Source organism: Perissodus microlepis, chromosome 12 (genome assembly GCF_051167445.1).
Source record: "Perissodus microlepis isolate ML-2025 ecotype Zambia chromosome 12, ASM5116744v1, whole genome shotgun sequence".
In the NCBI taxonomy this organism is placed as follows: domain Eukaryota; kingdom Metazoa; phylum Chordata; class Actinopteri; order Cichliformes; family Cichlidae; genus Perissodus; species Perissodus microlepis.
In genome coordinates this window covers 4,045,644-4,061,752 of record NC_140472.1, presented here as the reverse complement: position 1 = coordinate 4,061,752, position 16,109 = coordinate 4,045,644, and the positions used below count along the sequence as shown (strand labels likewise).

Below are 16,109 nucleotides of genomic sequence, written 5' to 3'. Positions count from 1 at the left end.
ACGTAAACATTTCCAGTCACTTTCAGTTCAAGCTGCTTAGCATGATCTCACATTTGCCAAATTCTCTATCTCTTCCCCCTCTGTTGTGTGTGTGTGTGAGATATTCTCACTTTTGCCATTTCTTCTGTCCCTTTCAACTGATCAGTGTGTGTGTGTGTGTGTGTTTGTCCCACATATTGCATACTCTGCTTTTGTCCTCAAATCAGGTAGGAAGTGTCTGTGTGGTTGAGTTGGTCTGGTCTTTCTAGACTTCCACTAGATAGATCAGGCTGCACCCACCTGTGAAACAGGTGGAGGGTCACCAGGACATGCAGAACTCGCTGACAGACTCCTGGCCACCTCTTGCCTCCTTAGTAGAAAGGGGCCACTCCCAGAGGCGGAGGGCTGTGAGGCACCGCCCGCCGGGCCCTCTCCTTTGGGAAAACCCTCAACACAGGGCCGAACCTTGGAGTTCTGATGTCCATTCAGGCACACTCCATGCTTGATCTGTAGGCAATTCCTCTCAGAAGTGGCGGTCACGGTGGAGAAGTCGGAGGGAGGAAGGCGTTCCCTCAGTGGCTCTCCTCTTCTGAGATTGTGTAAAAACATAAAACAATGTAGTGTAAGCAGCTTGAAATGAAAGTAATTGAACTTGTTGAGATGGTTGATCAAACGGAAATATTACTGTCATGGTCCAGTTACGATACATGCATATGTAATTGTTTTTGTTTCTCTCACTTTCTTTCTCGCTTCCCTGCTCACAACGCGATGCCTGGGCTGACCTAATCATGGGCTCCCGGTTGCTGTCCTCACACCTGCAAGCAATTTCTCAGCTGAGGTTCATCATCCTGTTTACCAGCCACTTCTGAAGGCAGTTGCTTGGAGCCCTTTGTCGCTGGACTACTGTGTAACATTCCTTAGTGCAATTCTAGCTTTGGAAATATTTTGATTTCTCTTTGTGCTTTGCTTGGCATTTAACATTTTTTCCTTGTATATAGATTTTCCATGCCCCGCCTTGAGACCCTGTTCGTGAGTGTGGCAGTTGCAGTGAGTCCGTGGAGCCCCCCCACCCTCCATGGACCTCTGGATTCGCTGGACCCCTTCTCCCCACTTGTATATAGTGCACTCTGTGTCATGTAAATAAAAAAAAAATGTTTATTGTGATTCGTAGTCTGCGCTTGAGTCCTGCTCAGCCTTGACAATTTTTAGTCACTTTCGGTTCAAGCTGCTTAGATTCCCATGATCTCACATTTGCCATTTGTGTGTGTGTGTGTGTGTGTTTGTTTGTCCCACATATTGCATACTCTGCTTTTGTCCTCAAATCGGGTAGGAAGTGTCTGTGTGGTTGAGCTGGTCTGGTCTGTCTAGACTTTCACTAGATAGATCAGGCTGCACCCACCTGTGAAACAGGTGGAGGGTCACCAGGACATGCAGAACTCTTGCCTCCTTAGTAGAAAGGGCCACTGCCAGAGGCGGAGGGCAGTGAGGCATCCAACCACCATCTCATCAATAGGGGGGTATGATCTGAAATAACAATAGATTGATAATTGCAAGTTTCAGTAAGTGGAAGAGGACATTTATCAGTGACAAATGAATTTATCCAATAGAACATTTTGTGGACAGGAATATAGTCGGAGCATGCCCTGGATGAGTATCCTTATTAGAGCTTCTTTCTAGGTTAGAGAGCACACAGCTTGTACCTCCAGCTAAAATGAGATTGTGTGTTGTCATATCCAGAATTCACGAGAATTAATAGACAATTAAGGTTTCATCATCCCATTTGGGGGCGTAAATGTTGGCTTAAATCAGTTCATAAAGTTGTGCATAAAGTCCATAATGTTGGCCAACCACAATAATACGGACCCATAATAAGGACCCATAGGATCAGATAAAATGGTTGATACAGGAAATGGGACGTTTTTACCCATAAGGATGGCCACCCCTCTGTCTTAGAGTTAAAGTTGGAATGGACTATTTGGACAACCCAACCAGTCTTCAATCTATATCGGTCTGCTATACAAAGGTGAGTCCCCTGTGGAAAAGACATATCAGATTTTTTCAGTTGTGTAAGCACCTTTTTGCGCTTAACAGGGTGATTCATAGACTTAATGTTCCAACTTACAAAGTTGGCTGCATAACCCGTAAGCTTCGCCTGTATATTGACAGCAGCCATAGAGTTATCTAATCAAAGAGCAACAGTATGAATGTGTATGTGTGATAGCCACTAACGTCTAATCACATTTATGTGAATTAACTTATATTTAAGCTATTTTACTTTAAATGTAAGTGATATTTTCTTTTGAAAATCCTCTAAATTAACTAGTTTTAACTATAGACCTGGTAACTAGTCTGGGATATTTGTAGCTGATGCTCCATTTTTGTACCAGTAGGTGGCAGTGTGAGACCATGGTTTGGCCTGTTGTTAGTAGTCAGAAGCATGCTCAGCACTGTTTTCTCATAATGTTACATGTACTCCCTGCCTTATTGGACACACAGCTAAAAGAACAGTTAACATTTATTTAAACAAAACCATAAATAGTCATTCAACAATTCGCAATGAGAAAATTCCAATAGTCCATGTTTGTCAGCCTGTGTACTCAGTTCAGAGTTCAGAGTTCTTTTCAGTCTTTTCTGTTCAGGTGTGTGAAGTGTGTGTGGATAGTGTTAATGTTAGTAGTACTACCCAGGCAGTGTATTGTTTTGAGATCTCATAAGCTTATCTGTCAGGAAGTAATGCGTCTGTCACTTCTAAGTAGGCTGCAAACCTTCCTCCATCGCAGCTGGGATCCTGAATCCTGGCTCGCTGCAGGTGAATTTATTGGTCTCACTCGCACAATTTCACACTCCAACAAAAAGACCAACCTGCACAGGGCAGTGAACACATTTTGCATTAATATTATAAAACAACTTAATCAACACTAGTGACCATACACCTCTCATTTTCGTATATGACAACTTAATGCAATCGATAATAACAGAATTAAAGAACCTTAAAACAGTTTCCATAGGCACTTATCACACAAAATTAACTCACATCTCCTCTTTTGTGAACAGCAGTAACAATAATTCAGCGCGTACTGAATTGTGAGAATGCACCTCATCGATGCACGAGAGAAGTACAAAACGTGGTCGCAGTACTATTTATCCAAAGACTGGTCATATTTATTTCACTTCAGTTCATTTTTATTTCAAACATGTACATTCACCATCATTACATAATATCATTCAATTCTTTTGTTTGAAAAGGAGTAGGCAGAAGTATACACTTATTTGTCCCTACCCCCTCAAATTTTACATCTCATTCATTTATTTTTTTTAGTCTTAAATTAAACAAACAAACAAATGAAACAACAGCAAAACAAACAAAAAAATGACAATATCATTTCTTTCATATAAATAAAGACAGAATATGTAAATTTCATTCACAAATAATGAAACAAACAAACCAAAACATCACTTCAATTACGGTCCTGGGTTAACCCCGTTTTCTTCATTCTTATATTTGTTTAAGATTTGTTTTTTATATTTTATTTTAAACTGGTTTATGTTAGGGGTGGGCGATATAAACGATAAACGATATAAATTTGGCCAACGATAGAGATTTTGACTATATCGCTCTATCGCGATAGCGCATGTTGATGATGTCATCAAGCTGCGCCTGTTTTGGTCGAAAGCATTGCAGCGGCTACAACCATTATCATCTGCAAATTATGCCGGGCGACAGTCATAGCAAAGAGATGAAGCACTTTTGAAATATGGGGAAAGCCAAAAACTGCGCTTCCTCCACTTCCGTAACATTGATTCATTAATGTTGAATTCTCTCGCAGCTGTTCTATTCCCATGTTGTTGCAGTATATTAATAACTAACCTCGTATTGTGGATGAATAATCTTAGTTGTTCTCCTGACTGAAGTTTGGCCTGTGTATAGCACCCTGCTATACGATTGCATTTGTCCCTGACCACCAGAATCCCTCACGTTAACTTTTAATGAGTGGAAAAAAAGTTGGCGTTCATCCTCCAGCTTCACTGTGCTAATGTTATGCTAACATAGCTGTGTCGCTAGCAATCACGTAGCACAACATTATATACCAGGTAGTCCAACTTCAGTAACCCTGCAAACGCCACTGCTGTTTAGTTTTCTGTCTTCATTTATACTGGAAGTGATAGCAGAGCTGTACGTTTTAATTAGTTTCAAAAATCTCTCAGTCAGAACATGTCATGTTTAGGTGTAAGCTAGCGAGCTAACTTCCTGTTAACTTCTAACTCCGTTAAATTTAATAAATTCTGTTTTCATGGATGCATGGATGTTAAACTTAATTGTTACACCTGATAAAGCAGCAACGCTGATGATTTTATTAAAGATGAAAGAATTTAGACCGTTTTTAACTCTGTTAAAAACGGTCAAATGGTGTTGTTTGACTTTGGGACCTGAAGCCGACGGAGTTTTGGACCCAGATTACTCCGCGAGGCTCCTCACTACGGCAGCCGTAATGCTCTGACAATCCATCAAGCAGTGCGGCTTACCAAAGTTGTACTAAAACATTTTTTAACAGATTTCTGCACGCCTAAATCGGTTCGAGGTCAGTAAGCACAACCAGAATTCATACATAAGGCACACTCTTGATTTTTGAGAAAATTAAAGGATTTTAAGTGTGCCTTATAGTGTGGAAAACACGTTATACAGAAGAAAAGAATATATGGTGATATATATCGTTACCGCACATGCTTCAAATTATATCGCGATATATATATCCATGCCCTAGTTTATGTTGTTACTTTCTTTTATTTGTTCTGTTCTGACTGTTCCGTAATTTAACTCCCGCTATTGAGATAGACATACTTTGTCGTTGTTCTAGGACTTTGTATTTTTAAATTCCATTTTCCTCTTAAGTTATACCCCCCTTCTCTTTCTATAAACAATTTCCAGATGTCTTTTGGAAGCATTTTATTTCTTGCTTTATATATTATTTGCGCTGTTTTAAACTTCACCAAGTCTTGGAATTTCATGCAGTTTGATAAAGAGTGCATTTGTATGTTCCCTGTACCCTGCATTATTTATTATTCTAATGGACCTTTTCTGCATTATAGTTATTGTTTGTGTATTACTTCTGTATGTGTTTCCCCAGACCTCTACACAATAGCTCATATATGGTAGTAGTGGAGCACAGTATAATATGTGAAGTGCTTTCTGATCCAAGATTTGATTTGTTTTCCCCAGAACGGCAATGCCCCCTTTCCAATTTCCCCCTAACAATGATGGTGTGGTCAATGATCACACCAAGAAATTTTATTTCATTTACTCTTTCTAAATATACATTGTCAACACATATTTCTACTTCGATATTTTTCTTATGGTTTCCAAATAACATAAATTTGCTTTTATCTAGATTTAATGATAATTTATTTATATCAAACCACTTCTTTAATATCTTTAATTCCTGTGTGATCACCTCCAAAACCTGTGGCAATTCCACACCTGAACAAAATATATTTGTGTCATCTGCAAATATTACAAACTTTAGAATCTTCGATACTTGGAAAATATCATTTTTATACATAATAAACCTTCTGCCCCTCAGGCAGGAGGCTGAGGAGCATTAAATGCAAAACCACCAGACAGAGAAACAGCTTCATTCCAGAAACTGTGAGACTTCTCAGTCAATAATGGACAAGAACTGTTATTGTAGCACCTAATCACTACTGACATCGTCACTTTATCAATGCTAGACATCATGCCATTTGCTGCTAAAGTATTTATACCTACATTTCTATATCTATACTCCATACTGGTACTCAGGTTGTTGCACTCTATTTATTTTATTTGTATTACTTTAATACTTGCATTTATAATACTCAGGTTGCTGCACTTAATTTATTTGTAATACTTATTACTTGTTATTCTGTTTTCGTTTTATTCTGTTTCTTCGTTACTCTGTTTCTTTCGCTCCGGGACCACGTGCACGTAATTTTCGTTCCACCTCACGTAAACATGTGATGCGAATGACAATAAAGAATCCATGAATTCTTTTGGACCTAATACTGATCTTTGAGGTATGTCACAAGCAACATCCATCAATTTAGATTCCTACTCATTTATTTGTACATATTGTTGCATATTCACTACATAGCTTTTTATCAGTCCAAAACCACTCCCCTAAACCCATACTTTCCATTTTTTTTTATTAGAATTTCATGATTGACAGTATCGAATAGGGCTGCCACAAACGATTATTTTGATAGTCGACTAGTCACCGATTATTTTTGCGATTAGTCCACTAATCAGATCATGCAACGTAGAGCTTATTGCACCAGCATGCATCTGCTCTTATATAACTATCATTAGCTTACAGCTTTAAGTGTATGTGCTAACTAAAAAATAAAGACAAGATGATAGTTTATTAAATTTTAATTAAATTTGCAGATTGTTTCGGTGAAGTTTAATAAACTCAGCCGTCTGCTCCTTGCTATCTAAAATATAACAGGACACCGGAGTATATTCTCGAGCATCTCACACTTCTGATGATCAGTTGTCTGGTTGACGTTTATTCAGCTGTGTAAAAACCAATGACTGTATAAACTATAACTTTAATCTCAGCCAAACCGATTTACTCAGGAACAAATAAAATACTGGAAAAAGCCAAACAATAACATTTTCAAGTTATCTAAGTGACTTAGATATCATGTTTAACCTGAGTAGCGAAAGACGGCGGTGGGTTTGAAAACGATTTGCCAGGAGTCTGGTGTTCTCACCGGCTCTAGCGAGCCTTGAACCCCAGCTAGCTATCGAGCTAGTGGGTAACAGACGTCTCCGAAAATGTCGGGGTGCTTTTGAAAATATGTGGTGTCTTGATAAACTGAGCACATATTTGAAGTTTACACAGTTACATTCTCGCCTGAAATATGTTAAACATTTATTTTGTGACCCAGAAAGAATAATAAGAGTAATATTAAAACTAATTAGCTGCTGCCATTTTTGGAAAAAAGCAGGGCCGCGCTATGAATTCTGGGACACTGCTTCTTCTTCTTTGGGGTTTAACGGCAGCTGGCATCCTTGTACATGCAGTGCTGCCATCTTCTGTTTCAGTCCGTTATTACACTCTCAAATCCTACTACTTATTCCTGTGTCTTTTGGGATCTTACAAAGCTTCAAACGACGCGTCGACTATTAAATTAGTCGTCGACGATTTTGATAATCGACGTAATCGTGACTAGTCGACTAATCATGGCAGCCCTAGTATCGAACAGTTTTTTTAATTTAAAAAAACTCCAAGTGTGTACTTCTTATTATGTAGGCCAGGGGTGTCCAAACTTTTTGCAAAGAGGGCCAAATTTTATAAAGTGAAGATGCCTGGGGGCCAATGGTTCCTTTTGACTTTTTTTTTCATAACAAAGTTACATGAAAATATAATGAAGAACAATTTTAATAGTCACAATTACCTTTATTTTTAAAATAGAAATGTACCTAAATAAAAGACACTCAGGCAAGCATTTACAACTCTAAAGACACAATTCCGCCTTTCATTTATATCTGGAGAGTCAGACAACATTGAACAAACTGTATAGAATACCCTAAATTTCCATGAGTTTGCAATATCTTTGCCTAATGAACATTTAAACAGGAGTTATAAGTAATGAAAAGTGTTCTGTTATCAATAAAGTTTTTTTTAAAGTGAATTTCGCCCTTTGACTTTTACAAGACCTTTCAGGAAGACAAAGTTTTTCACATCTACTGGAAGATTGCACAACTGGAAGTTCACTTGCTGCAAGAAATAAACACATTTGTAAATTTACACAATATGTACACAACACACTCAACTATGAATTAAGAGCATAACATCAACAGTTAAAACCAAATCTTAAGAGTTTAACAAAATACGTTTCCTTTTGTGTATTGCATTAGCATGCTTTATGCTTTTTACTGTTCAGAAACACATGAGTAATGCAGGGATGTCACTCCTGGAGGCCTGCTCTTCATTTGATTCAACTGTGCTAAACCAGAAAGAACTAAAACATGCATAGCAGCTCTCCAGTACAGAATTTGGGCATCCCTGGACTAATGAGAGGGGTGATACTGAGATCTAGATTTTAGTAAAGCAATTAGGTCTGCTTTGAGGGCAGTGGTTGAGATGCATAAAATATCACGCAAGTGGGAGTCACTCATCCTTGATCTCAATCGGTTCTTGTTTAAGTTCATGACAGAGAATGTTTGCTCACACAAATATGTGGAACCAAATTGACCCTGTGCACGAGAAAATGCTAAATTCCTGGTTTGAGACCGGATGTGGGGTTGTAGATTTCCGGTAGCTTTACTTTGCGGTCAATCGCTACTGCAAAGATATACTCCAAAATCATGTCCAAAACTCGAAAACGGAAAGATCGCGTTAAGTTACAAAGAGGAGAAGGTGGGAACACTCACCACTGTTGTGTCATAAAAAATCTAATGATCAATTTTGACGTCTAAAGAGTTTAGATCGATCAGTTGTTTACATCACTCAACACAAGCAGAACTGCATCACTGCAGCAGAAGACACATCGTCCACATTCAGAAGCACATCTCTGTATAGTGACTGGTCTTATGATTTAAACAGGCAAATGTTCAGCATTCAAACTACAGGTGAAGAATAGTCAAACCAGATGTTTCCCCCATTATGTCGAGATCAGCTAGTCAAGTACACACCTACACAGCATGTTAACAAAACGTGAAAAAAGCCACACAAAAAATGAATGATTGCTGGTAAGGGTTTCTATACATTAGTATGTACAAAGGGTATGTTGTGACTTACATTAAAAATTACAGCGGTCCCTCGCTATAACGCGGTTCACCTTTCACCTCGCTAGTTTCGCAGATTTTTTAGTGCAAGTTTGCATGCTTATTTTTTTTTTACGTCACATTGTGTCCTGCGTCCTGATCGCTGCAGACGATCTCCTCCGTGACGTCTCTCCTGTACAGTACAGAATCGCTGCATCGATCGTTAGCAGTGTGACTCTGAAGTGCAGTACTGTATGTCCACGATGTCCACGAAACGTTTTGCACCGTCAAAAGATAAAATTGGCTACTTGATTTCACCTATCGCTGGTTATTTTTAGAACATAACACCCGCGATAAACGAGGGACAGCTGAGAAATATAACATTTGAATCCATTTTCTCTTTTGCCCTGAGGTGCAGGGAAAAAATATCAACAAGTCGATGAACATCATTTACAGATATATTGGGTAAATGCCCAAGACATCTATAGAAATGTAAATCGCCGCTTGATTCATTCATTTGCTTAACTTGTTTTGGACCATAAACCAGGCGCGAATAGGACACCGGAAACAAAGCTCCCCAAAGGCGTTTCCGCACCGGAAGTAGCATATGCTAACGTGCACACAGGCAATTAACGGAAGAACCGAATGATGCACTATGATTTTCAAATATAAACAGAGTAGTGACACTTTCCAGGCAGCATAAGTTAACGTAATCAGTAATTTAGACAAAGTACCTTACAAACTGTAGGCAGATCTCTAAAGGAAAACACTAAACAGGAGATTTTTTAGAAGTTTAAACATCTTGAGTAACATCTGAATAATGAACAGCACCTGTAGTACTGTCTTTAGTGAGCTTTTTCTGGAGGGACAGTTTTGTGACTCTGTGATCCGAGCTGGAGATGTTGAGTTTAAAATTCACAGGATCATCCTCTGTAACTGCAGTGCATACTTCAGGTGAGCAGGCCTGTGTTGTTTGGCTGTGGTTTGGTTCTGCATTTATCCTACTTCAAAGTTTTCATGTAACACAGTGCAGCAGGTATTGGGAGGTTTCAATGTTACACTGTACTTTTTGATCACTAGAAATGTTCTGGAGCAATTTTTAGGGGGAAAAAAAAAAATCAGTCCTGTATTTTTATTTAGTTATTTATTTTGGGAGGTTTGTTGGGATACATATATAGTGTAGGTTTGTGTTTGACTCCACAATGAGCCTTTAAGAGGTAGTTTGAAAGATTACAGACGCTATAAACTGGCTTTCTCATTATATTTCATCAGCACGACAACAGCAGCAGCAGTTCTAATAAATTTGTGCACAAACTGGCCTGCACCAAAAGGACCACATCAGTGGTGATATTAGCTGTGCCTTCACCAGTTTAGCTGAAATTGTATGTCTAAATAGGCAGGTAATCAATTTAGGGCCAGACTGAGAGGTGGCCAATGATATGCCATTTCTGTTGCAGTGGGACATGTCCGCTCTTTCCAATACTGTCTAGTCAGTAAATTTGATAATGTGAAATTCAGTTATTATATTTGCAGCTATTTAATGCCTGCTGTCCCCTGTCGCCCTAACCCTGTTACTGTATAGGAATATTTGCTACAATGCCTAGACAACTCTATATCTTTCTGTCTGTCTAAACATAGCAGCAATGCTGAATGTTTTTCTGCACATGTCTGAATAGATGACCTTAAATAGGAGATTGCCCATTTGAAATCAAGTCATTTTAGATTTTTGTTACTTTAATTTCATATCTCTTTGATCACAGCTTGCTCAAGTAAGCATGCAGCTGAAAAATTATACAAATGCTATTTAACTATGAGCTGCACGACATCAGGTACTTTTTAAGTTCCATGACAGAGAGACAATGTGAAAATGCTGATCTGAATCTGCACAGGGATCTCTTCTGCTACAAACCACTACCATCAAACGAGGTCTACAACTTCCCCACTGTGTCTCCAAAAGCAATGAGCCTCATTTTGGAATATGCCTATACCCAATCTGTTGTGGTGACGGAGGACAATGTACTGGAGCTGTTGGTGGAAGCAGACCACTTTATCGTGACTGGCGTCATTCAAGCCTGCTGCGACTTCCTGGAGAGGAAGCTTTGTGTAAATAACTGCGTCAGTATCTACAATCTGGCACACTTACACAACTGTCCTGACCTCAGGGGAAAGGCCTTTCTCTACATCCTCCATCACTTTGAAGAGGTTGGTGCACTCTCCTTGGAGTTCCTGCAGCTCTCTGTGCAGCAACTATCAGATCTTATCGAGAACGATGAGCTCAATGTGAAGCATGAGAGCACTGTGTTTGAGGCCATTCTCAGATGGATCAACTATTCCCCTGTGGAACGTGGGTGTGACATGCCCGCACTGCTCAAGCAGGTAACTGAAAATGGGATATCAATTTAATTGCTCCTCTAAGTGCATTTATTTTGTTTATTACTCAGTGAGGGGCTGTTGAATGAATGGTACAGTTTGAAAGTATAGAAAGTAACTTCCGCTGTAGCAATTTGAATTAGGAATAAAAAAATAAAACATAAGCTTGATGCCTGATGCAAAAAAAAAAAAGAAGTTTGATTGTACACTATTGTGTTTACAGAGTTGGGTGTCCAGGCCGCCCACCTGCTCGCCCATCAGCCTTTTATGGCTGACGTGTAAAAAGCTAAAATTGCAATGGCAGAATTACTCAAACTTAAGGCTTGGTAATAGAGTTAATGTAGGGGAATCATTCTTCTTCATTCTTAATCACATTGGGGGGGTGGGGTGGGGGTGTTTTTAATTCACTTGGGAGTGTGCATCAGAAGGTGCTCATCATTTAGTCCTTAATAAATTGTAAAAGTATTATTTACACTTGCGTCCAGATAAAACTGGCCGTTGTTTTGTAGTTTCAGAAGTGCATTATTGATAATGTGTCTGAACTGCACTTTAGCTTTTCTGACAGAAAAGTTGACTATGCCCATCGTGTTCTGCCAGAACTTACTGACTGGTCCTTAGGCATTTACAACAGGACACACCCTCATTGTGGGACCTGTTTCTACAGCAGGAGGTTACTCAGTGCTCAGATAATGGCATTGAAACTTGACTGTGGCACCACTGCTTGTTTGGAGGTAATGCCATGACCTGCCATTGCTGTTTGGCAGGTGATGCTGTGGCTCTTTACAGGTAATGTTAGGGTCTTTAAGGGCAATGCCACAGCTGATTGGAGGCGATGCCAGGAGCTACCATAGCTATCTGGGTGATTCCATGACATTTTGATTATAGGGATAGTGCTATACTTCACTAATGGGTGGTGGCATGGTGGCTACATCCAACTCTTATATACAGTCTAATGTTGTATTTCTTGCCTTTTTCCCTTATGATTCTTGTTTTCATCCAGGTCCGCCTACTATTAATACCCACTGAGTACTTGGTTGGCACTGTGAGCAGAATTGATGTGGTGAGCAGTAGTCCGGCATGCATGAATATGGTAACCACTGCATTAAAGATGCTAAATGAGTCCATTATGGAGAGACCTATGCCCCAAACACGCCTGCCGTCTGAAGTCTTATTGGCCGTTGGTGGATGGGTGAGTCATTTCCCAAGTGACAAGATTGAGTTGTACAATGTCCGAGCTGACCACTGGGTGCCGCTGAGCTGGAGACACAATGCTTCTCTGGGATTCTACGGTTGTGCTCACCTCAATGGATGTGTCTATTGCATCGGAGGTTTTGATTTCATAAGCTATTCAAGTTGTGTGAGAAGGTTCAGCCTCACCAGCCAAACCTGGACAGAGGTGGGGTCGATGCATGAAGAGCGGGGCTTTCTCAGTGTGGCCACACTGAATGGCTGCATATATGCTATGGGAGGGTGCCAAAAACAAAAGAAACTGAAAACTGCAGAACGATATGAGCCTGACACCAACCAGTGGACTATGATTGCATCAATGCACAAGCGCAGGACAGAAGCTGGTGCTGCAACACTACACGGCAAGGTAAGTGGAATTGAGGTAGTGGAAGATCTCTGCCATGTTGGTTTTGTGGAGAAAGTGGTGGACAAAGTTAACTGGTAATGCTAACAACCTTGGTTAACAAGCTGCGTCAATAAAATGTACAGTCAAATAATTCCATTAGAAATGCACCAAAAGATGCCAATGCCTTAATCTGTCAGTACACTTCCCAAAGCAGTCACAAACCCAAATTTTAGCTAGGACGCTATCCATATGGATTAGGTTTTTTTTGGTCTTTTGTGTCTGGCTGTAAAAATGATTTTTAAGGCTATGTAGTTGGATTTACAACATATGGGGATTTATTATCTTTTGGAGCCAGCCAACCAACGCATTTATGCACTGGAACATGAGAGCACAGTAAAATATTACTTTTCTGTGAGCTCCTGTGCAAAAAACATTTTTTTAATAGTCTTATAAAGCTGGCCAATGGGAGTAATTTTTAAAAAGTGAATATTTTTTTTAGATTAATGTCATGAGTATTGAGAAAGACATTCTTTCCTTGGTTGGTACTTTTTTTCTTGCAAACTTATAACAATCCTGCAAAGGATTGTTTTGGGGTTTTTTTGGTTCGGCTGGGATCTTTTTGTTAATTTAATCTCAGTAAATATATGTTTTTTTAAAAAGAATATTATGGCTTGGCAATTTCTTTATTCCTGTTTTATTTGTTTTGCTTAACATGGCACTGATTTGCAAATGTACTTTTCAGCTTGAGGGCTTAATCATCACTGGACCTTTCTGTGGAAAATATGAATAGTTTATGAATTGTATCAGTTTTATAATATTTTATTTTTAAGCTAAATATTTCTATTACCATTAATCCAACAGCTCAGGGAGAAGGTTATGGTTACTTCACCCTCACATCGTGAAAAATAGCAATTTTATAATTTCTGCATCCATATTTTCTAAGTCTGCAAAATACAGAAAATAAATGCAGCAAACCTCTGCTAAAACTAAATGTTTTAGGATAACACCATCATTTTTAGATTTTTACTACTATTATGCAAAGTAGCTACACAGAAATCTGATGAAAACATTTTTAGTTTTTCACAAGCGCATGGCACAACATCGAAGAGCCACCTCCACGGGACAAGACTCAGCAGTCCATCTGCATCTAAAGGACAAAGGTCACTCTTTCGAGGATGCCAATGTTCACATTTTGGACAGAGAGGACAGATGGTTTGAAAGAGGAGTGAAAGAAGCCATTTATGACCACTGTGAGCGACCATCTTTGAACAGAGGCGGTGGCTTACGACACCAGCTGTCTGCCATCTATAATCCAGTTTTGAGTTCTCTTCCCAGACGTCTTAATGCCCACTCACATCCTGGGCCATCTGACCTCAGGAAATCACATGATAGGGTGGGGCCAGGTTTCACAATGAGCTCACCTGAAACCCTGGCTGATTGTGACCCACACCCTCTTTCACACCTTGGCTCATGTAATTAGGTAGAGGATCATCAGGGGGTCCTTTGTCCCTCTTGGGGGGAAACTCCCACAGGGCTTAAATCTGGGACTCTCCACCATTTGACTCTTAGAACTGAAGAAGCTTCTCAGATGAGAGGTGAAACGTCTTCAAGCAACTTAAAGAAGTCCAGATGCTTTTCTTTCCAAGCTCCTTAGAATACGATGACCTGGATGACTGAGAACCTTCACAGACATTTTTAGTGTTTTTAAGTTTTTTCTGGAAGCTGAAACATTTAATTCTAGTAATTTTGACTTAAACGTGATTTTAATTTCTAGGTGTACATTTGTGGTGGTCTTGCTGGAGATGAACCTCTGTCATGTGCTGAGTCCTACAACCCTGACACCAACCAGTGGACACTGATCACACCCATGGAAACCGGGAGGACTGGGGGAGCCGTGGTCGCCTACAATAACGAAATCTATGTAGTAAGAAGAGCTTAAAACATACTCTTACTACGGACAGAAATTCAAACATGGAATGTTTACTGTACCTGTATTTGGGAGTCTGTATTATTTTCCAAGTACCATGTACTGGATTATTGGAATGTGATTTCTATAATTACCCTAGAATCAGATATTTTGGAATCTGGAGACCTATTTACTTTTTTACAACAGAACATTTTTACATTACAGACTGTAACAAGTCCTTTGTCTGCACAGGTTGGTGGCTTTAACGGTATTACTCAGTTGTGTAGTGTCATCGCATATGACCCAAGAACAAGACACTGGCGCAACGTTGCTCCCATGTTACACCCTCGCAAAAACTTCGGCATTGCAGTGCTGGAGGACCAGCTGTATGTGGTTGGAGGTTTCCACAATGGCGGCTTATTCTGCAATCTGGAGTGCTATGATGAAAAGACCAACAGGTGGTACATTGTCAGCGACAAAGGGATGACCCAAGGTGCTGTCAGTTGTTGCGTTCTGAAGCGACACCCCGATCTGACTGCTTATCTTCCATAATTATTTCACATGAAGAAATAAAGAAATACATTTTTCATCAATAAAAAACTGGCTGTTTTTCTTCTTAAGATCCTGAGGTCTGACATCCCAGTGCAAAAGTCTCTTTTAGCTGAACAGAGAACTTGAACTTTCTTTTCAACATGATGGGCATTGCAGCTTCCACATTTTATGGCCACAAGGGAGGTTGACAGCTATGATCTTAAGGTCCCATTGGTAAAAGTCAAATCGTTTCTTCACTAATAGGTGATCCATTCAAGCCGCCATCTTCATCTCTACCACCAGCGTCTAGACTCCAGGGGGTCCTGCCCTAATCCCCATCACTGCTCCAATTCCATTCTGCCAGGATGGACCATCAGAGTCTAACTGGCAAATACCTCAAATTGAATTCTGCACATCAATAAATCATGTTCAGTTCCTTTGATTGATGTCTCCTTATTGAAATAATGCTGATGTGTTTTCTGAAACCCAGTCTGTAGAATATATTGTGGCATTTAAATTTATAGCGTTTGAAATTATTTTGAAACACAGGAATTTACAATAGGAACCTGTAAATGAAATGCCCTTTATTTTGTTTGAAGTCGTTATGGCAGCATGAGAAGGCTCAACATCTTACTAAGGCCTTGATCACATGCCCAGACATCAGTCAGCGATCCTCTGGCAGCCCCAGCTCATAAAGAAAAATGTGTATTCCCAAATCAGTTGGTGAGTGGTTCCTGGAGGTTGCTACATGAAATACTGTAGGGCACAAAAGGGTATACCATGCTTCATTTAAAGCCTCCTTGTGATTGCTGTAATTGCATGCAGATTGTTGCCCATAGGGGAAAAAGTGGAAGCATGGAAAAAAGTAACTTTTTTGCAAATACTTGCAAATTACCAAAAACACTGATAAAAATATGACAAATGTAATTTAACCTGGAAATCACTGAAGTACCAGTGAACGGTCTTCATTTCCAGTTTACATAAACTTTTTCAACTTTCAC

The 16,109-nt window shown here is 39.6% G+C and overlaps 1 protein-coding gene and 1 long non-coding RNA gene across 2 annotated transcripts; one reads left to right on the top strand and one right to left on the bottom strand.

Annotated features, from left to right (window-relative positions):
• Positions 1-283: 283 nt before the first annotated feature.
• LOC146375646 (uncharacterized) lies at positions 284-9,330 on the bottom strand. The gene is made up of 3 exons (XR_014801838.1): positions 8,763-9,330; positions 1,379-2,841; positions 284-794 (listed from the first exon to the last, which is right to left on the bottom strand). It is a non-coding gene; the product is annotated as an uncharacterized LOC146375646 (long non-coding RNA).
• Positions 9,331-9,344: 14 nt separating this feature from the next.
• Positions 9,345-15,536, top strand: LOC146375645 (kelch-like protein 10). Its single transcript, XM_084946931.1, has 5 exons — positions 9,345-9,682; positions 10,618-11,104; positions 12,099-12,692; positions 14,446-14,595; positions 14,830-15,536. Exons 1-5 carry the CDS (start codon positions 9,549-9,551, stop codon positions 15,127-15,129), a joined length of 1,665 nt encoding a protein of 554 aa, XP_084803057.1. The 5' UTR covers positions 9,345-9,548; the 3' UTR covers positions 15,130-15,536.
• The last annotated feature ends 573 nt before the right edge of the window (positions 15,537-16,109 follow it).

Excerpts from the sequence above, each read along its gene's own strand:
- LOC146375645 (XM_084946931.1), top strand. The coding sequence starts at position 9,549 with ATGAACAGCACCTGTAGTACTGTCTTTAGTGAGCTTTTTCTGGAGGGA. Across the intron at positions 12,693-14,445 it reads CTGCAACACTACACGGCAAG|GTGTACATTTGTGGTGGTCT; the intron begins GTAAGTGGAATT and ends TTTAATTTCTAG. Across the intron at positions 14,596-14,829 it reads ACAATAACGAAATCTATGTA|GTTGGTGGCTTTAACGGTAT; the intron begins GTAAGAAGAGCT and ends TTGTCTGCACAG.